The sequence below is a fragment of the Anguilla rostrata genome, chromosome 5 (assembly GCF_018555375.3).
Source record: "Anguilla rostrata isolate EN2019 chromosome 5, ASM1855537v3, whole genome shotgun sequence".
Taxonomy (NCBI): domain Eukaryota; kingdom Metazoa; phylum Chordata; class Actinopteri; order Anguilliformes; family Anguillidae; genus Anguilla; species Anguilla rostrata.
In genome coordinates, this window is record NC_057937.1 from 24,203,452 (window position 1) to 24,227,020 (window position 23,569).

Here is a 23,569-nt window from a genome sequence, read left to right on the forward strand (position 1 = left end):
TCATCTCTCAACCACCAATAACTGACATGTTCACTTCCAAAAATGGAGAACTACTATGGTCCAGATCCCCAGTTGAAAGACAGGGTGGACTTAGTGCTGCTAATGTCATCAAAATGGTCCCAGGCCCCACCAGATATGCTAGCAGACATGTACAAGACATAAAGTCTGCATTTGAACTCTTCATAACACCATCAAGGCAGAAGGATATCCTTGAGATGACAAACTTAGAGGGGAGGCACGTGTATGGTGACAATTGGAAAGAGCTGGATGTGACCCACTAGCAATCCTATATTGGGTTGCTTATTTTGGCAGGAGTGTACAAGTCAAAAGGTGAAGCAACAGCAAGCCTTTGGAATGCTGACACTGGTAGGGCAATTTTTCCAGCCACAATGTCTCTGGAGACATTTCATGTTTTCTCCCACATTATACGCTTTGATGACAGGGAAACAAGGCAGCGTCGACATGAGCGTGACAAACTTGCACCTATCTCATCTGAATGAAGAATTGATACCCACGGGTACCTAGTTGAGCTGTTATGTTTATTTTTTATCAAAACTCAATTCTGGTGATTAATTTACTTTTTATTGGTGTTTCTTCATTATTGAATAACTGTCATATGTTACTTATTGATGTTCTGAAGTGTTTTCTGAACCTAAACATTTGAAATGTTTGACATTTGTCATATTTTTTCCTGGGGTCAAATTGACCCCAAACATAAAATGTTACTGTGCTTGATAATAAAAGGTGTGTTTCTTTCTAAATGTTATTTTTCTTTTTTAATGAGCACTTAATACCAACATAAAGCCCTGCAAACACTAAAACATACTTTGTTTTCCATTTTAGGTCAATGAATGAGATTGTACAGTTATTTGCATATTTCGCAATAGTCATATAAAATCAATACTTGATGTATAAGGGGAGGATGGGGGGAGTCATGTTTTATTTACTGGGCTATTAAGATTGAGAGAGAAACTTCGGTAACACTTTCAGTTACAATTATTTTCTGCAGGTTTATATTGCTGGGGTAAAATTGACCCCAAACATAAAAGTTGTTAGTTAATTTTAACATAATAGGAGGGTGAAAAATCGCTCCATAGGGGGCGCGATAGTGCCAATGCTTGGACCCCTCCCAACACCGCTTGCGGCTTTAATTTACTTTACAGTCGTCTAATAATATTAGGGTTTGATTCAGAAAATGAAATGGAAAAAACACACTATTTATCGTTCTAAACGCCAAATAAATTTCACTGGCTCACCAAGGAAGTTATGACTCGGGAGAATTCTGTGGAATTTGAATATACAGAGCCTTCATGTCTCGTATACAGATTAACAAGGTATCATATTCAGCATATTATAAAAAGGAAATTGTCTGTTTCCAATCACTAATTCCACTTCAGAATGATTCTAGAAGACCCCAGGTAGCTGCTTAAAAACTTCCAGAATGTTTCACAGTGAAATTACAGAATAAAGACCCTTTGAAAATATTATACACAAAAACAACATGTTCCATTCAGAAAATTATTAAAAGAAGACGGAAATCGTCTGTTTCCAATCACTAATTCCACTTCTGACACAGTTCTAGTTCTATTCTATTCTTGTTTTAGTACTTAATATTTTCAAAGGGCCTTTATTCTGAAATTCCACTGTGAATCGTTCTGGAACTTTTTGTGCAGCTACCTGGGGTCCTCTAGAATGTGTCTGAAGTGGAATTAGTGATTGGAAACAGACAGTTCTCTTTCAGTAATTTTTTGAATAGAACATCTTGTTTTAGTTCTTAATATATTCCAAGGGCCTTTATTCTGAAATTCCACAGTGAAAAGTTCTGGAACTTTTTGTGCACCTACCTGGGGTCCTCTAGAATGTGGTGTCTGAAGTGGAATTAGTGATTGGAAACAGACAGTTGTATTTCAGTAATTTTTGAATAGAACATCTTGTTTTAGTTCTTAATATATTCCAAGGGCCTTTATTCTGAAATCCCACAGTGAAAAGTTCTGGAACTTTTTGTGCACCTACCTGGGGTCCTCTAGAATGTGTCTGAAGTGGAATTAGTGATTGGAAACAGACAGTTTTCTTTCAGTAATTTTTTGAATAGAACATCGTGTGTTAGTACTTAATATTTTCAAAGGGCCTTTATTCTGAAATTCCACAGTGAAATGTTCTGGAACTTTTTGTGCAGCTACCTGGGGTCTTGTAGAATGTGTCTGAAATGGAATTATTGATTGGAAACGGAGTTTTCTTTGAGTAATTTTCATTGGGAATACAGTAAAAGCAAACTGGAAAAAATCACCTTCCGCACTTTTTGTCAGGGTGACATAACAGGTTAATTCTAGTAATCATCCCTTTTGCTTTTTCAAACTGCCATAATTTTACTTTGCGATTCTTCAATTCCACAAAAAGACCAGGAAGACTAGACATGGACTGTAGCCCCGCACTTCAAGTATTTAGCTGCTCCGCTAGCAGTAACTTTAAAAGATGAAAGCAAACGGTGGCTGTACCACTGCAATATTAATTTAAATTTTCATGCAAGTTCGAGTTTTCATTCTATTTATTCTTGTCATTTTGCAATTATATAGAAATGACGATGAGAGTCGAATTAATCAATTCAACAGCCAATTGTTCACGACGTGTGCATGTTTTCTGCTATAAATGTTGTTACCAGTTATTTGTGGAATGTGAATGCATTCTGTCGCCTCGGATGTCAAGACATGAAAGTGAATGTTTGCTTAAAAACATAATGAATGTGTTTGAGAGGATATATAAAAGTTACAATCTGTATATTGGTCTGTTATATCCTGTTTGTTGCATAACAACGGTCCAAGTCGAACTACCAACGAGAGTTTTGCTTGACAACAGTAAAATAATATGCCCATACGTACGCAGAAAAACATTTAAATTTCAGGTGATTAAGTCGCTTTTTCATACGTCAGCGGGCTAATTTGCCTAATCATCGTGGGACTTTAGGCCGCGGTGGAAATGCAGACAACAATGGGCTGAAGGAACCTTTTAGTTCCTTGAAAAGTAGGTCCAGGGACTAAAAGTTCTGGGTACTTTGGGTGGAAACGTGGCTTTTCATGTGTTTTTTGTGTTTTCGCGGCATTCAAGCTGCACGCTGCCACTCAGTAGTCCTTCTGCCACTCAGTGGGTGTAACTGCAGTGACTTCCACTTACTGTGACGTCATGATCCAGCATGTGAACGACTGCTTTTTATTAATCTTCGCTATATTGTTTCTACCCACGTGGCCCAAGACAAACGGAACATCCCACAAGCTAAAAACCCTGAAAATTGTCTTGTATAGGCAACAAAACACATCTGCATTATAGGCTATCATCAGTAGCTGCATTGGCTCGCTCCTCCTGCTCTGAATAGTAATAGCACTTGGCTACAGAGATGGTAGGCCCATTCACATAGACTCCGCATTGACTGCTTCGGCCCGTTGCTGCGATACGTCAACATCGCCGCCATATTGGACCAGGCAAGACTTGCGTGAAAACAAATACAAGTAAACGGGGGAGCTACGGTTTTTCTGGATAAAAAGCACTATAACGTTTACATTTCTCAACCGATTTCAATGAGTCGTTTTTATATTCAATGGTTTATGATCTACGTGGCGTACAAAAAAAAGTTTTATCTCCAGTTACTTAGAATCTTGATAGTTAGGCTATAATCACTGCTAGACACTCGAGAGAGGAGTGTGTATCAACATTAGGTTTACATGAACTGAATTACTTACGTGGTGGAAAATAATTCATTGTCATAAGGAATTGCCACAGTTCATTTTAACCTGGCAAGCTGGCTAGAAAGTAATATATGCATTGCTAGTTAACTTGAGTAGGATTGTAAGCATCAAATAACCTTGATTGTAAGGCTTGCTTTGCTTGTAGCCTAACTATCGAGATTCTAAGTAACTGGAGATAAAACTTTTTTTGTACTCCACGTAGATCATAAACCCTTGAATATAAAAATGACTAATTGAAATCAGTTGAGAAATGTAAACGTTATAGTGCTTTTTATTCAGAAAAACAGCAGCTCCACCGTTTACTTCTATTTGTTTTCAGGCCAGTCTTGCCTGGTCCAATATGATGGCGACGTTGACGTATCACAGCAACGGACCGAAGCAGTCAATGCGGCATCTAGGAGTAAATTCGAGTAAAATACAGACTTTGCTTATCCCGTGTGAATGCGCCGCATGAAACACAGACGTGGGGGGGGGGGGGTAATTTCTAAATCACATGAGGTACCCAGGTAATACTAGTCCCGTGCAAATAGGGCTATAGACTGTATAAAAATATACCGGTTTAAAACATATATATATCAGTTGTTTTTAACCTCCCGCCGGTTAAATACAACAACGCATTTGATCTTTGCAAACAGAAATGATGTACGTGTTTATTTGCATATTGAGCGGGGAAGTGAGATCCGATCTCGAGACACATGTGGAGACGCATTCTAATGCCAGGTGTGAACTGACATCCGTCTCGACTGAATCTGGACACAATCTGGATATATCCGGATACAAAGTACAAGTACAAAGTACAAGTGTGAACAGGGCCAGAGTCTACAAGGAGCGCAAAATCCTACATAGTATACCTTTAAAGCAGTGAGAAGCAGATAAAAATACATTTGGTGGTGTATTAAAAGAGAAAGGTCATTGGGAGGAGTTTGGTGTAGGAAAGGCTATATAGGTGTGTTTTAAAAATAGTAACCAAAATACCTAACTGGCAGGAAGATTGTTCCATAAATTCCACTTGCCATTTGCAATATGGTTAAATGAAATAACCTTTAGAAACAGAAAGAGACCAGATTAGGTCATGAGTCCAATCTTTAAGTCAAGTCTTTGAGAAGCAAAATAATTATTTTTGTACTTATTCATTCAAAGGTACACTTTTTTGTGTACATTTGACATTCAGTCCATGTTCACTGTGTTTGCTTTCATTCCTTTCACTCTTCCTGCTTTAGGTAAATATCATTTTATATAATAAATCACTTGACTTGTGCCTTTCGAGTGCCTTGAGAGGATAACAACATAAATGCAAAATTAAAGCTCTTTGAGTCTAGTAGGGCCCCAGGTATAAGAGACCGGACTAATTCCACCTTTATGAAGGCTCCATGAGGTGACATCACCTTCTATAGTGGGAATTGCTCATGTAAACACTAAGCAGTGTTTACCAGTAGTCAAATTAAACTAAAATGCAGAGCAGCATACTGTAAATACCACATTGTTTTTATTTGAAACAGCTACGATAACTCCAGTTGCACCTCTTAACCATTTCATATTTCACCCTGCTGGAATAACTGGAGTTCAATGCCACTTTATGGCCAGAGACAGAGAATGCAGGCATGTGAATGTGTAAGTTTTCTCAGTTCACAATCTCCTGAACCCCCAATTGATATACAGTTGTTTGTCAGACTTCTTGTTTCCAGCACTCAAGTCCCACCCATTAGTGTCAAGTTCATGCATGTCCTTACTGGCCCAATTTGAAGCAAATGCACCAAAAACATTTTTAGCGGTATCAGATGTGGAGATTAATTGTTCTGGCGTGTTTCAATAGCCCTGCATTGGCAGTAAATTGGCTACACCTTGAGTGCAATGGTCTAGCACAAAAAGTTCTGCGAAAGGTTTTTTTTATTTTTTTTTTACAAATTCCATTACATGGTTTTCATTAATAGCTCAATAGTTCAATTAATTTGACTCTTTCTGCAGTTAGTTGCGAAGCACCTCATGGACCTGGATTGTAACTCAGTCACTTACTCAATACACTTACATTTAGCAGGCTGAAGATTCCTCATAAAAATGAACTATTAGCACTCAAGTAGCTGAAATTTTGGGCTGCTAAGAAAGAGTGGTGCTTTGCATCAATGACACTGTGTGTCCTTGTTTGAGTAGTCTTATGATATTAAATAGCATTTCTGATTGTAATTAAATTAATATACAGAAAAATGTCATCACATGAATTTTGAAATGCATTGCTGAATACTGTTCCATGCTGAATGCAAGCAGCTATGGCCACTGCACATATGTTTTGAGTGCTATGCATGAAAACAGTTGCCATTTTTTGAGAATGTGAGCAACCTAATACATGTTGCTTGTCTCAATTTTCCACAGTCAACTATTGCACAATAATTCTCCAGGTCTCTTGAGAATGTTATCTTAGGGGAAGGGAGCATGCTCATCAATAGATATATTTAGCCTACAGGTAGGTTCATACAATATAAACTGGCGTATGTGACCTTATCAAGTTCCTTCTGCTGGAGCCAGCATTTCCCCACACCCAGGTAGATGGATGCCTGTCCAAGGCGATTGCCGATCTCTGTCATGATGCACATTGAGGACTCATAGCGTGGGAATGCTTTCTGGACAAAACAAAAGAGAGAACATATCAAACTAGGGAAAATGACTACTTTCCAACTTCAAGACAAGAGTTCTCAGTCAAGTCTTGTTGTGTGTTTCTGATTTTAGATAAGTTGAGAAAAATATAATGTAATTGCAGTAGGGCCACAATATTGATGGGAAATGGCCATTGGGACAGAGAGGGTATATTCAGGGTCAGTAGTTGCCAAAAGTCGCTGTTTTTTTTCCAGATTGTGTTACTCCAATTACTCTAACCATAATCAGTTGATTTTCATGCTCTTATTTTATTCTATTAGCCACAGAACCTCGATATCTCCATCGTTTCACAACCAATCTCAATACCTTTACACAAGTGGACTACAATTGCCATGTGCTTGCCAAGTACTGATTTTTTCTATCTATCTACTGATTTTGTTTTATAACTTAATAAAATTTAAAACTTTTTGTTGTGCAAACATAACTGTTTAAAATCTGACGGTTCTCGACACAAGACCGATTCAAGAAATGTTTTTAAATTTGAATGAGACCTCAAAATGCTGAAATTGTAATGATGAATTGTCCATAGACTTAACATGGGGGAGGTCAAATGATAACATAAATCAGGCTAGCTTCTCAAATAATAATTCCATTATTCCCAGCAAACATGATTACAATGGGAGACTGTTTTGTCTAGCACCTGCATACACAAGCAAGCAGCAGGTAGGCACACGGACAACAGCAGTCAGTCACACTGATTCTGTCCAAAGTGGCAAGCACTCAATTTAGTGATAATGTGTCAGATCCAGTAAAGCAAAGGCAATACCAAGTAGCTAGCCATTTCTGTTAATGCTTGTCAATGTATTGTCTTTGCTAGCTGTTAACTATATAATGGGGTGATAAATGTTTTCTTGATAACTGGCTCTTCTAAGTCTAACGCTTATGTCTGGCTAGCAAGATAACTGTCCAACTAATTTGATATGGCTAGTGCTAACAATGAACATTAATAAATTTCCTTTCTCGATTTGTGTTTTCAAATTGTGATAAATTGATCTGCCTTTGCTTGGAAGCTATCTAGCTAATACAAATGAACGTGGGTATCACAGTCTCAAAAATTAATTAATATTTTAATATTGTATGAATCAATTCATTAATTCATACAATATTACAATATTTTTTGTAACTTACAAATAAAATGTAACCGATCCACAAATAAATGCAGCTGATCTGCAAATAAATGTAGTCGATCCAAAAATAAATGTAGCTGATCCACAAATAAATGTAGCCGATCCACAAATAAAAATAATTTGTTTTTGCATGCATTTTTATATTTATTTTTAATTATCACATGGCGCATTTGGAATCACTTGCATTTATGTATAGTATGGATTTATAGGTTTTTTTCCACTGAGTCTGCCCAATCAGATTTTAAGACATCCTTTTCTTAAAGACCTTATTACTCTGACCTATCACAGCTTGTATGTGCTTCCTTCAATCAATTGAAATAAGCTGACAAAAAAAAATAACACAGATGGTGGACATGGCCACACTTAAAGACGTGCAACATGAGTATCATCCTGATAACAGTCTGCAGTTTACTAGTTATAACTTCTTATATTTAAGTTAGCTAACATTAGCGTGTGTCAAGCTGTGGTTCAAACTACCTAGTTGCCTTTAGCACTGTAATGACACTAGCCCTGTCTATGGACATAATTCATGCCAGATGCCATTTTGGAATGACCAAACTGAATCCGAGATGGAAAATTGCGGGACGTGTTTGAGCATAGCAACTAGATAACCTGTACTTCAGTCCATTGTAGCCACAGTTCAGTGGTTGTAGAAGAGAATGCCAGAGAAAGAGAGAAAGTGACCAAAGATATGTCCTTTGATCACTTTTCACAAATGATACTGCGACGGCTAAACATATAGGTTAATGGTTCTACTATTTAACAAAGGTCAATTTAAGTTATGGGTTAGTGACACACTACTCTATATTTTATGTTGTTAGTGTGTCTAATCAGTGTCATAAATACGTAGTTTTAACAAGGTAAAACAACAAGGTCAGGGAGTTTGCTATTCCAGACAAACACATGCATAGCAAAACAAAACACAACAAGAAACAACAGTAAAATGACCCAATTAGCTATTACAAGTTTTACGCTATCCTACTGTTTGACGTCAGTGTTAAATGCGTTTCAATACTTAACGGCAATCAAAGGGGAGGCTAGTCCTTAATTCCATTAGGTGATGTGTCAGCTGTCTGCTGGTCCAATGGTCATGACAGGTGTGCGTGGACTCCTGGAAGACTTCTTCATTGAAGTCAGGGTTGCGACAGGGTTCCAGTCAAGACGAATTTGGATGTGCACAGATCTTCTACTTGGGTCCGTCCACAAGGGAGATATCAGAGGAAAGTTCTTCACTTGTTCCTCAAAACAAGGGAAATAAACCAGCTTGGTTTATTTCGTGGACGGCAGCAGATCAAGCAAGATGCGGAGTGGGGAGTGCTGCGAAGTCCATCATGGTCTTTAAGGAGTGCCTTTGGTCAGTTAGTGTCTTTACCCTCAGAGCAAAACTTAAGTTTGGTGAGTTTTTATGCTCACAAAGTCACTGATGCAACGGAACCCCACATGCTTTCCCTGGAACTTGATTGGTAATAATAATAATTGCAAAGCTTTATTTGTATAGCAACTTTCATACAGAATGCAGCTCAAAGTACTTAACAGGAATAATAAAAGCAAAAGAAGACAGGGAAAAACACAACAATGATAGTCAGTTATACAAGTTAAAAACATAAAACAAGGTTTAAGGTAGATTTATTTGGGGACACATATATTTTATTGGCTTATGGTATTGGAGCTGTCAATCAAACACTGATAGATAAACCATTGATTACTGTTTTAATATTGAAACGTGTGAAATTGGGCTCCCCATTTCCTCCTAAAAGGGGTTTTCCTGCCCCAAGTTGGTGCCTAATAGGTGAAGTTGAATGTTTATTGCAGTGTCACAAGAGGAAGAGGACATGCACTTAAGTATGCCTTGGTTGACCAGAAAAGCTAATGGTCTCAGCGGAGGGTCAGTTCTGTGGTGAGGAAGCCACAAATATTCCTGTGTACAGTTACATTGTTACATTTACATGAATGAAAGCACCAAAGTCTGCTCTAAACATTTCACAAGTGATTCATTCAGCAGGAAAACCTTTAGCAAGCTGAAATGCTGCATTGCGTATTGGGCAGAACATGAGCACTTAACAGCTACCAGAATCATGGTTCATTTTTTAGACTTGAGCGAAATTGAGCGATCTGAACACAGTCACAAGCCTGGCATAGACAAGCGTTTGTTCTGTATTGCGCTTCATTTTGACTTGTGTGACAGAAGGCAGCTAATGTTAGCTACCGAGCTAACAAGCTAAGACAAGTAAACAATAAGCTGACAGACACAAAGCAAATGCAATTAGCCTGGACATTTTCTGTTACAATGTGTTTCAGTGGCTCACAAGCATACTATTAAATGTTTATCCTGAAACTAGAATACTGGTAGTAGCAGTTCATGACATGGGCTAACCTGTCTGCTAGCTTATCACTACAAGAAAAAATGCTTCCTCCAATTTTTGTTTTTACCTTCAAGGTACACCCTGGGATGTGACTTAGAAACAAAATTATCTGGACAATGCCAGATAATGTTAGTTCAGCATTTTGTCCAAAAAAAAAAAAAACCAAAATCACATCTAGCTAGCTAGTTACCCAGATAGAAGGGGACTTTGGGCCAGAATTGGTGCAGTTCCGGCATGGAGTCACAGGTTATCTGGGTATAATAGCATCATTTTAATTTACATGTTAAACTCACTAGCTAGCAAGGTGACATATCATTGTAAACTGAGTGAATTACATTTAGTAGCTAATGAATGAATGACACTTATTGCCCTGGAGGGAATTTGTCTTGCACACAATGAGCATAACATAAAACACAAGAAATATGCTGCATGCTAGGCAAATCTATCACAAAACATGCTGTGTCCAAGGCATGGTTACATTTATTAACAATCTCTGGCAACACTGTGCTCGTTTTTACTTCTATATCCTATCCCAGGGTTTGTCTTTTAATATCATTGATGTACCCCTCGATGCAAATGCTATAGCCCTTCAGCAATACAGCTCTTGGCACCCAGGACCCCTCATCGTTTCAGGTTTCCATACTGGCAGTGAATTAGTGCAATTAATCCAGTGAATTAGTAACATTAGTCCAAGCCATTATTGCTGACATTCACTTCCTGGATTTTTCCATCTCAGACTCAGTTTCGATTTCAAGATGGCAGCTGCATGGTTAAAGTCCATAGTCATGTTTTAAAATGAGGGCTTGTGCAGGGTCTTTCTACTGGACTGAAAAGAGCCGCTTTGGCGCTAGTCCAGATAACTGCCAAGGTCCTGTCACCAGACTAGCCTACAACAAATCCTGCCCAGGCAGGAATTAGTGCTCAAGTGCATATTACCTCTCCCTGTGTCTCCTCCAACTCAGCACCCTCGACCTCCCTGTCTCTGATGCTAGAGTGAATCAGGCATTGAAGATGTTATATCAAGCAAAACCATTTTCCCTTTTTTGTTCTTTGCATGTGAAGCCCTTAGCCTTCATAAATATCAAGTTCTCAAATTTTATTGTCCCTGGCAATTATCTGGGCTAGCACCTGAGCGTTTCCACCTCTGGAGGAAGGCCCTGCTCAAATACTCAATTTAAAATATAACTACAGATGGGACTAGTGTGATTATAGTGCTGAGGCAAAGATAGGTAGTTTGAACCACAGCTTGTCACACATTAACATTAGCTAGCTATCTACTGCTGGCTGGGTAACTATGTCAGCAAGATGCTATTTGTGGTTGTGGGACGTAACTTTAGATAGGACTGTATTCAATAAGCTAACTAATGAACTTAAATATACAGTTGCAAGAAAAGGTTTGTGAAGCCTTTGGAATTACTTGGATTTCTACATGAATTACTCATTAAATATGGTCTGACCTTCATCTAAGTCACAATAAGAGACAGACACAATCTGCTTAAAGTAATAATCTCGAAGATTTTCATTTAAATAAATGTCTGTTAAGTCACTATCTGTCGCCGAATTAGGTGTGGTGATTGAGCCTATTATTATATTAACTTATGATTAGGAACTGGGTGTCTGTGGCGACATTCCCGGGAAAAATTACAAGCAGCGCAGTTAGTGACGCGATTTCCATCACCCATCAGTGGTTGGTCCGCCAGAGAGGGTAGGCGGAGCTAACGCAACAGGCTCGCTCTTCAACTCACTTGCGTGTGAGCGCAGTACTGTTTTTTTCTGGTGTCTGCTAGCGTTACAATAACAAAGAAAGGGGGGGTTATGGAACCCTAAAAAGTTTTTGTGTAACGTGAGAGGTCATATTATTTGTTGATATAGATTTTGTATTACATTTGATGACAATGTGACGTTACTAAATTACATACTATTTGCACAGCTAACGCTAGCTGCCGGACCATGTCAAGAAGGCAACATTAGTTTAGACAACGTTGCGCACAGTAGCCATCTCTCGTATCAGGTAATGTTGCGTTAGCTAGCTACCTAATGTAATTAACATAATCTAATGTCAGCTAACAATTAGAAAAAACACTAGCTAACGCTACCGACTGGCACTGACCTCGCAAACCGTCTCTCGAATGCAACACTACCTTGTTGCAGCGTTGCGATGTAGCTAACTAAAGGCCAGTTCACTCAATGATTTGCAACGAGACTGGATGCAACTTGCAGAATTCCAAGACGTCTGATTGTAAATGTTCTAAAACTGCACTTGGCGATGTGACAAGGTGGGTCTTTTGAGAACCCAGGCAACGGCTTCAGTCGCTCTGCAACTAACCGTTCACACCGCTGAAATTTTCTCTGCAACATTCTAAAATCGTTTTGTCTCGTTGCGAATCATTGATCTGAACTGGCCTTAACGTTACCGTTATTTACATTGCCGTCAAGTTCATCAATATATTATAATGATCAGAATAAAGCCGTCTTTACACAGAGCATTAACCCCGGGGTATAGGTGGAGCAGAGCCGGGTCTGATTTCTGTGTAAAGATGTCAAAACGGAGAAAACGAAATAAAAAAGTACGGCAGTATGGATTAGTGTTGTTATTATTTTAATAAATTCCTCATATGTTCCTTCAGCCTTGATGCCCTTTTTTGATGAAATCTCTTTTGTTTTTGTTTTATTCTCTTGTTCTGATTGCTAATTTAACACCCAGCTCAGCTTTATTCTCGAACAGTTTAGCTAGCAAAACCAGAAACACCAGGGGTAGCCGAACATTTTGCAAGGCAGTTGTTTCAAAAATATCACACAACAATCATTCACAAGAAAGACAATGTTTATTGTGCACAAGATACATAATTGCACAAGCCACAGCGAATCCCGCGGATTCTTCTCTGCAGTGTAAAGATGTTCATACTGGGTAAAAGGTGGATAAAGAACGTCTGTGGAAATTGATCATCACTAATTCTACCCCAGGTCTGCTACAGCATTTAAACCCAGCTCGGCAGTGTAAAGACAGCTTAAGTTAGCCTAATGTTAGACAATGAATGAGTATGTACATAACGTTACTTTTATAACAAACATTTTTTATTCAGTAAATAGTAAGGGTTATAGTTACCGTGGCCCTGGTGCCAACTGACTGACGTCATACAGGCAACACTGTTTTGAAGTTGGGAAGTGAGGTCCAAAAACACACCTGCAATTACCGCTTATCGCCATAGATGCTGCCAATGACAACGAAACGGAGATCTTCAAGATTGTTACTTTAAACTAATAACAGACACATAATTGTATATCTTCTTGTCAATACTGAATGCATCATTTAAACATTCACAGTCTAGGTTGGAAAAAGGATGTGAACCTCTAGACTAATGACTTCTCCAAAATCTAATTGGAGTCAGGTGCTCCAAACAATGAGATGAGATTGGAGGTGTGGGTTGAAGGTACCCTGCCTGATAAAAAAGGTACACAAAGTTTCTGGTTAATGATAGAGCCTGCCCTTCTCAAGAAACATATTTTCATGTGAGCCATTCCTTGATCAAAACAATTTTCAGGGGACCTTAGAAGAACTGTATAGATGCACAAAGCTGGAAAAGGCTACAAAAGTCTTTTTAAAGGCCTGAGTGTTCTTCAATCCACCATAAGACAAATGGAGGGAATCCTGTACTGTTGCTACTCTCCCTAGTATTGGGCATCCTGCAAAGATCAGGGCTGGAGTACAGCGTGCAATCCTAAAGCAGCTGAAAAAGAACCTTTGGGTAACTGCAAAGGACCTGCAGAAACCTTGTGAACTTGCTAAACTCTCTGTTAATGTGTCCACTATAAGAAAACCATTAAACAAGAATGGTGTTGATGGGAGGAACAACAGAGGAAGCCACTGCTCTCCAAAAAAAATAAATAAATAAAAAAATGCTGCACGTCTCAAGTTTGCAAAAGACCACCTGGATGTTCCACAGTGCTTTTGAGACAATGTTCTATGGATGAATGAGTCAAAAATTGAAAAAGCAGAACTGCACAATGCTATGTTTGTTTGGAGGGAAAAAGCACTGCTCATGAACCCCAAAACTCCATCCCTACTGTGAAACATGGTGGAGGGAGCATAATGGCAGCTTTGCTTCCTCAGGGCCTCAACAACATGCAATCACTGATGGAACAAAATTGTATCAAGAAACTTTTACAGGAGAATGTCAGGATAGCAGCCCGTCACCTGAGGCTTAATAGAAGTTGGGTGATACCACAAGACAATGACCCCAAACACATGAGTAAATCAACAACAAGAATGGTCAAAAAGGCCAACAAGATGCTGGGATATATAGTCAAAAGTATTGAGTATAACTCCAAGGAAGTTATACTTATCTCATACAATACATTTGTTAGACCACACTTAGAGTATTGTGTAGGGTCCGTACTACAAGAAAGATATAGTGACTCTGGAAAAAGTTCAAAGAAGAGCAACCAAATTGATTCTTGGTATGAACCATCAAAGCTATGAGGAAAGACTTAAGATGCTTAACCTCTTCAAGATTAGTAAAGGGAGACTCAGGGGTGATTTGATTGAGGCGTTTAAATTCATTAAATTCAAGCAGAGAGTAGTCAATGTGTGGAATGGCCTGACAGGTCACGTAGTAGAGGCATAAACTCGGGGGATTTTGAAGACAAGGCTTGATACAGTGTTAGATACTATTTAGTCTGTAGGTAATCAGAGCACTTATTTAGTCAAGAAAATGGCAAGCATTATCGGGCTGAATGAACTGTTCTTGTCATTATGTTATGTTATGTTTAAACAGAAGAAAATGAATGTTTTGGAATGGTCAAGTCAGAGTCAAGCACTCAACCCAATTGAGATGTTGTGGCATGACCGGAAAATGGCTATTCATGTAAGAAATCTGAGAAATATCAATGAACTGAAGCAGTCTTGTAAGGAGGAATGGTCTAAAATTCCTCCTAACCGTTGTGCAAGGCTGATCAGCTGCCAAGGGAAACATTTGGTGGAGGTTATTGCTGCCTAAGAGGTGCTACCAGTCACTAGATACAAGGGTTCACATATTTTTCCAGCCTGAACTGTGAAAGTTTAGACAGTGAGTTCAATAAAGACATGAAAAGTGCAACTGATTGTGTAATATTAGTTTAAGTAGAATGTATATGTCAATTATTATGACTTAAATAAAGATCAGATTACATTTAATGAGTAATTAATGCAGAAATCCAGGTAATTCCAAAGGGTTTACAAACTTTTTCTAGCAACTGTTAGTTGTCGTCACTAGCAAACTGCAGACTGTTATTAGAATTATGATATTCATATGTTGCACATCTTTGAGCGTGGCCATGTTCACCATCTTTTTTTGTCAGCTCCTTTTGATTGATTGAAGTTGGTGAAGCTGTGATTGGTTGGAGTAATGTGGACATTAATTAAAGGAGGTTGTGGCAGTCGGTCCGCCTGGGAGGCGGATTGGCCTCGGCTGCGCCAGCTGGTGGAGGGAGCACACGCACCTGGGCTGCGTTAGCTGATCAGCCCAGGTGCTTCAAGGTGTGCTGCTCTCCACAGTTCGGGGCCGAGACTGGGAGCTAACACCGAGAGCGCAATTATGAGTTAACACCGAGAGAGCGCAATTATGAGTTTTGTTTCGTTTTATTTTAAGCACGAAAGTCACGAAGGAAGCAATCCTCACCTAGAGGAGCTGGACCTGGCCGGGAAGGCGGGCCAACTACGGGCGGCGTACGGGAAAGTGGTCGCGCCGTTTTACTTTCTTTTGTCTTTGTTATTTTAGCTAATTGTTTTTGCCTGGAACCTGTGAGGGGGAAGAGTGAAGTGGTCCCTTTATTTGATTTTGTGTTTGTGCGTGTGCTCTCTCTCTCCAGGTGACAGAAACGGTGTTCCCGAGTACTGTCGCAGCTCCCTGCCTGGTCTGTCACGCTTGGCATGTGACAGAGGTCTTAAAATCTGATTGGCTAAACTCAGTGAAAAAGCCGATTTGAAAAAACGATTTTTTCAAATAGTGCTGCGAGCGTTGTCTCAAAAATCCACAAATAAATGCAAGTGATTCCAAACACACCAGGCAATGCATAAATGCACATCTAAAGAAAAACAACATTTTCAACGTACAAAAATGCCAAGTTACTCACACATTCAAAACACTATAAGCCATAAACACTTGCAAAATCTAGGCCTGCCATTAAAAGTACTGATATCAAAATTAAGCAAAGTTATAATCAACAATATTGGCTACCTTAGCGAACACAAATGAAACATGCTGTATCCAACGCAATGCTGCTACCAAATGCTTCCTAAATTCTTTCAAGTAACTTGATCCTGCTCCGTTTTCTGTTATTTCTTCTGAGATTGACTTTTTGTGTTTGAGGTTTATAAGGCATTTGGATACGCTTAGGTGTAGCTTATGTGAGAATTTGAGAAGGAAAAGTAGGTAGTAATTGTGAGGAATAGAACAGGTGACATTGGACAAGAGCATGCGCAGACATATTTCCCAGCAATCTTTGCATATGAGAAAATAACAGTAATAGCAGAAATGACCAGATGATTAAATTGAGTTGTTGAAAAAATACGTGTTCTGCAGAATGGGCATTTACAGTTGAAGTCGGAAGTTTACATACACTTAGGTTGAAGTCATTAAAACTAATTTTTAACCATTCCACAGATTTCATGTTGTGTTGGCAAGTCAGTTAGGACATTTACTTTGTGCATGACACAAGTAATTTTTCCAACGATTGTTTACAGACAGATTATTTCACTTTTAATTCACTATATCACAATTCCAGTGGGTCAGAAGTTTACATACACTAAATTGACTGTGCCTTTAAACAGCTTGGAAAATTCCAGAAAATGATGTCATGGCTTTAGAAACTTCTGATAGGCTAATTGACATTATTTGAGTCAATTGGAGGTGTACCTGTGGATGTATTTTAAGGCATACCTTCAAACTCAGTGCCTGTTTGCTTGACACCATGGGAAAATCAAAAGAAATCAGCCAAGACCTCAGAAAGAAAATTGTGGACCTCCACAAGTCTGGTTCCTCCTTGGGAGCAATTTCCAAATGCCTGAAGGTACCACGTTCGTCTGTACAAACAATAGTACGCAAGCATAAATGCCATGGGACCACGCAGGAAGGAGACACGTTCTGTCTCCTAGAGATGAACGTGCTTTGGTGTGAAAAGTGCAAATCAATCCCAGAACAACAGCAAAAGACCTTGTATAGATGCTGGAGGGAACAGGTACAAAAGTATCTATATCCACAGTAAAAAGAGTCCTATATCGACATAACCTGAAAGGCTGCTCAGCAAGGAAGAAGCCACTACTCCAAAACCGCCATAAAAAAGCCAGACTACAGTTTGGAACTGCACATGGGGACAAAGATCTTAATTTCTGGAGAAATGGAACTGTTTGGCCATAATGACCATCGTTATGTTTATTATTTATTTAGGATCCCCATTAGCAATACACAGTGTGCAGCTAATCTTCCTGGGGTTCCTGGAGGAAAAAGGGTGAGGCTTGCAAGCCGAAGAACACCATCCCAACTGTAAAGCACGGGGGTGGCAGCATCATGCTGTGGGGGTGCTTTGCTGCAGGAGGGACAGGTGCACTTCATAAAATAGATGGCATCATGAGGAAGGAAAATTATGTGGATATATTGAAGCAACATCTCAAGACATAAGCCAGGAAGTTAAAGCTTGTTCGCAAATGGCTCTTCCAAATGGACAATGACCCAAAGCATACTTCCAAAGTTGTGGCAAAATGGCTTAAGGACAACAAAGTCAAGGTATTGGAGCGGCCATCACAAATTCCTGACCTCAATCCAATCGAAAATTTGTGAGCAGAACTGAAACAGCATGTGCGAGCAAGGAGGCCTACAAACCTGACTTAATTACACTGGTTCTGTCAGGAGGAATGGGCCAAATTTCCAGAAACTTATTGTGAGAAGCTTGTGGAAGGCTACCCGAAACGTTTGACCCAAGTTAAACAATTTAAAGGCAATGCTACCAAATACTAACAGAGTGTATGTAAACTTCTGGCCCACTGGGAATGTGATGAAAGAAATAAAAGCTGAAATAAATCATTCTCTCTACTATTATTCTGACATCTCACATTCTTAAAATAAAGTTGTGATCCTAACTGACCTAAGACAGGGAATGTTTACTAGGATTAAATATCAGGAATTGTGAAAAACTGAGTTTAAATGGATTTGGCAAAGGTGTATGTAAACTTTCGACTTCAACTGTAGGTGAAGTTTGATATGACCACAGACTATACTACAAAGAAAATATACTGACCATGAGCGAGATGAGTTTCCTTATTGAAAGGTATATAAAACAGACAGTATTAGTGAGTGGTTGTATGTACAGCTGTTCAATTAACATGTGAAATAGCGTAGAAAAACAATTCTACTTTTTCACGTAGACTACTAGTAGTTATAATTATAAATGAGTCATGTTTTGAAATTAAATGTTTTTAATGGGGTGTTGCAGACAGTACAGACGTACAATCGTATGTCGATAGATAGAGAACAGGGCAAGGTAACTTGAATGTAGAAATGTGGATTTTTCTGATAAGACTGTTTTGTACAGTAGCCAAGTAAAGTATTTAGCTGTTGTGACTGTTTAAGAAAATCAACAAATGTGCCGTCATGAATTGCATATGGGTGGCTGTGCGTGACTTTAGCTGAACATATGCGTAGAAGATTAAGTTATTCTGAGAAATGCAAAAGCGATAAGCAATTATTAGTTAGCAAATAAGTGTACAATACATATGAAATAAAGTAAATATTAGTACAACAAAGTAAATACTTGGCATGAGGCCAAGGCAAGATTCCAGCATCAGACCTTGTGATTCTTAGGAAACAAGATTAGCAGTGAGCCACTGAGGAAGTAGCTGTCGAAAGTATTTCTTGGTGAAAGCTGCTGGTGGTTTTAAAGAAGGCAGTTTCAACTTTGGTTGTATTTCCATGTGGCTATATTTTAGCCAGCTAAAAAAGGTTCACATTGAAAGCAAATCTAGCCGGTTAACTGAATAATACAGTGTATCTGTTTGGTGAAAGACCGCCACGATATGGTGCAGAAGGATCCAGAAGAATTATGCAGTTGCAAAAGCAGTAGTTGAAAAGCAACAGACATTTGTGAGTGAGCAAATAAGCGTAAGAAGAAAGAAATTTCAGGGAGTCTCAGGTGGGATTTAATCCCTAGGCTCAGTGGTCCAAAGTCCACGACCTTACCAGTGAGCCACAACTTAGTAGCTGGCTCGACTGGAAATATTTTTGGGCAAAAAGATATAAGTACATTTTGTGTGTGTGAAATTTTGATTGGCTGGTGTAGGTAAATGACCAATGGGGAGACATAATATATTGTTTGTGGGCTTGCAGCATTAAGATGATGTATTCTGGCAGGAAAAATAAGGAGGAGAAAATGCGAAATCTCCTAAATTTGGGGCTTTATTGTTTGAACGTGTGAAGTTGTTTGTGAATTCTGTCTGTTGAAATGTGGTCAGAAGGTATAGAAATTAATGTTCTTAAGGGCTGAGAGACTGTGGTCAGTGTGGTTATTTCTGTAGGAAACCCAGAAAAGTGCCTCTCAGTGAACTCTCAGTGCTGTATAGGTATGGGGGCATACCGCCCTGCCAAGGTGTAACTTGGCTGGATGGCATACCTGCCATCCCAATCAAGTCATTTTCTGGGAGAGATTTTTTTGCAAGTGAAAAAACATATTTGTCAACAAATTATTTTTATTTGTGAACTAGTTACATTTATTTATGTACCAGCTCCATCTATTTGTGGATCCGCTACAATTATTTGTGGATCAGTTACATTTATTTGTGAACCAATTATTTTATTTGTAAGTTACAAAAAATATTTGTGAATCTCATTTTATTTGTGGAATTTATTTATTTTTGAGACACTACCATACAGATGTGTTTAATTCATTTTATGAGTAAGAGTGTAGCTACAATAAATAACTAGCTATACTTTTTTCAGCCATTATAGCTAGTGGAGTGCATGGTGATTAACTTACATATTTGCGAATATTTACTGTTTCAGATGCGTATTATGGGGGCCCCTGTGTGCCACCTTCTCAGATAGTAAAATCTACATTCACATAATTAAACAGACACAAATAAATATAGTTTAAATTATTTATATATATTTTCTCTGTACTTAATTTATTTGTTATTTAGTATTTTGTACACAAATCACAGATTTATTATTTTATTTTTTATATTTATTTAATTTCACCAAATACATTTATTCATTGTATTTCTATTTATTATTTTCCTTCTTCTATTTCCTGTTTTCTGGCTCCAATATTATATTTGAGAATGTGGCACATTCGGGCCACGATATTATAATGAGGTGACGAGGTCTGTCAATCAAGCAGCATAGAGACACACGGCATGACGTGGCACGCCCACCCTGGGTACAACCTGGGGTAGGCTACCCGCTATTAAAATGAATTGAGGATTGAGATTTTGACCACCTTCGACATAAACTGTGTTTGCTTTTTTTGTGATTGAATAAACTTTTTCACATGCTTTGTGTGCCCTTATTAACATAAGTTGCGATTATTGCCATCAACCAACTACATAATACCAAACAATCACTTGTCCTTTTGTGAAAAAATAGCTAAGCTAAGGCTAGCTAAGCTAACAAAAAAACAATGTCACATAGAGTAGGGTCAGCCTGTCGTCAAAAAGTTTATGACAATTGATCTAATTTAATGTTACACTTTACCCTACTAGCTAGCTAGACAGATTTACACATTAGACAAATTTACTTATCGCAAATTCAAAATGCCCAAGGGTTGCTGTTTTCCATTATGCAGCAGCAGTTCCCGAAAGGGAATTAGATTGTTCTTGTTGCCGAAAGAGAAAGAACGAAGAGCTGCTTTGGCAATAGGCCGTTGTTAGCTATGTTTCACAAAAGGACGAGTGATTGTTTGGTATTATGTAGTTGGTTGATGGCAATAATCACAACTTATGTTAATAAAGGCACACAAAACGTGGAAAAGTTTATTCAATCACAAGAAAAGCAAACATAGTTTTTGTTGGAAGTGGTCAAAATCTCAATCCTCAATTCATTTTAATAGCGAGTACCCCAGGGTGGGCGTGTTTTTTACGCGCCACGTCACGCCGAGTATCTCTATCCCGCTTGATTGACAGACCTTGTCATCTCATTATAATATATTGGCCCGAATGTGCCACATTCTCAAATATAATATCGGAGCAAGAAAACAGGAAACAGAAGAAGGAAAATACTAAATAGAAATACAATGAATAAAAACATTTGGTGAAATTAAATAAATATTAAAAATAAAATAATAAATCTGATTTGTGAGCAAAATACTAAATATAATAAATAAATGAAGTACAGAGAAAATATATATAAATAATGTAAACTATATTTATTTGTGTCCATTTAATTATGTGAATGTAGATTTTACTATTTGAGAAGGTGGGGCCCCCATACATATTGCCTTCTAGATGTTAATGTTTATAACATTGCATACAGTGGGCTCCAGAATTATTGGCACCCTTGATAAATATGCACAAAAAATGCTTAAGAAAAAATGTTAAACTAAAAAATAATAGTTATTGACATAAGCTTTATTTTCCAACATGTGTAAACTAGTGTGCTTGATTAATGATTCATTGGAATCGACCAAAGTCTTAAATTGTTTTAATAAAAAAAAATATTTCCCCAAAAAACAGGTTCCACAATTATTGGCACCCCTGGTTTAATACTTTGTGAAAACACCCCTGGCAAAGATGATAGCCATGAGTCTTTTCCTATAATTTGTGATAAGGTTAGAGAATACATTTTGAGGGATCTTTGACCATTGCTTCTTGTAGAACTTTTCAGAATCATTAATATCTTTGGGTTTGCGCTTATGGACCCCCCCCCCCTTCAGTTCAGACCACAGTTTTTTGATGGAATTTCAGTCTGGAGACTGAGATGGCCATTGGAAAACATGGATATTGATTTCAATTAAGCATTTCTGTTTAGATTTTGATGTATGATTCGAGTCATTGTCCTGCTGGAAAATCTACCTATGACCAAGTCCTGGTTTCTCAGCAGGACAACCAAATTTTCTGCCAGAATTTCCTGGTATTTTGTTGAATTCATTGTGCCATTGATCTAAAATAGTGCCCCGGGACCACTACCAGCAAAACATCTCCAAAATATCAATGACGCACCTCCATATTTGACCGTAGGTATGAGGTGCTTCTCCTGTATGCATTCCTCTTTTGCCGCCAAACATGTTGATGGTGTGTATGGCCAAAACGTTCAATTTTGGTCTCATCTGGCAATAGCACTCTCTTCCAGTCATAATTCCAATGAGGTTTGGCAAGCTCCAGATTCTTGATTTTGTTTATTGTGCTCAGTAAGGGCTGTCTTCGTGCCACCCTTCCAAAGAGTTTGTTGGTATGGAGGTGCCATTTTATTTTTTTTTAGACTTGTTGACCGCAAGAAACAAACCGATCTCTGCAATTCTTTAACAATGATCCTTGGGTTATTAATGGCCTCCCTCACCATCTTCCTCACTGTCTGTGGGGACACCATGCACTTGCTTCCTCATCCTGGCAAATTTGCAACCATTCCATATGTTTTACACCTTTTTATTATTGCCCTTACAGTGCTAGGTGGTATGTTTAGCCGTTTATGTCTTTTTTTGTACCCATTACCAGACTTGTGACGGTAAATTACCATCGGTCTCTTCTGACTTGACAGTTATTTGGCTTTTCCCATGCTGATGGATGACAAAGGGATTTTGTATGCTTGTTACCTCATTTTTATTCTCTAGGGAAACTGTAAGTGATGGAATGACACAATATAGTTCCTTTAGACTGAGATGAATTAAATTAAGTAAAATTGTATTGCCAGTTTCATTTTGTTTGATTTTATTTACAATAATTGTTAGGGGTGCCAATAATTATGGCACCTATGGTTTTCAGAAAAAATTTGATTAATAAAAAAAACATTGAAGCATGAGAGTAAATGTATTGAAATAAAAGTATATCGTTTTCCCATATGTTTGAACATAACATATAGATTATTATCTGTGTCATTTATTATATGCAGCTTTTTTTCTTCATTTTTATTAAGGGTGCCAATAATTCTGGAGCCCACTGTATATGTTGTAAATGCACATTTCCAGTGTCTTTTCAGCACAGTATGTTTGGGGGGGATATTTGAAGATTGTGCAGTGCACATTCTCAGTTTTTATAAAAGGGTATTTACATACATTTCAATTTCAGCAGGTAGAAATTACAGCTTTGCTGAATGAGTGATGTGGCTCCAAATGGGGCACATGGGCATGTTGGAAATGAATTGGTTTATAAAAGTGCAAAATCCATATGTTTCTGATTTTGCCTCCAGCTTTAAGACAATTAAATTTTCAATATACTGTAAAGAGCCCCGCCTGATAGAGTATGAATTAGGCTATTTGAGAGAAGGTTTGAATTTTAAGCAGTCTGCTCAGTGGTGAGTTGTTTAAAGTACAATCGACATATTTGGCTCTAGCGGTTGTCAAGGCTCTGTGCTGATTAACTTAAATGGAGCGCAGGCTGATGTCAGTGTTAGGGCTGATCAATTAAATTAGAGTCTTTTTAGGCTTACGGCAAACCCAGACATTTCTCTTAAAACATACTTTTGTTATTAATGGTATATATACCAAGTATACTGTACACATGTACTCACTGCTGGAC

General features: G+C 38.3%; 1 protein-coding gene across 2 annotated transcripts in view; it reads right to left on the reverse strand.

The window, feature by feature from the left end:
• rapsn (receptor-associated protein of the synapse, 43kD) overlaps positions 1 to 23,569 on the reverse strand; it is a 256,201-nt gene that overhangs the window by 56,950 nt on the left and 175,682 nt on the right. The window contains exon 5 of one of the 2 annotated variants that reach the window (XM_064337940.1): positions 6,230 to 6,352. The exons of the other annotated variant lie outside the window; for it this stretch is intronic. Coding sequence (XP_064194010.1) covers positions 6,230 to 6,352 — 123 coding nt within the window. The remainder of the gene's footprint in view (positions 1 to 6,229; positions 6,353 to 23,569) is intronic. 2 annotated transcript variants of the gene reach the window in all.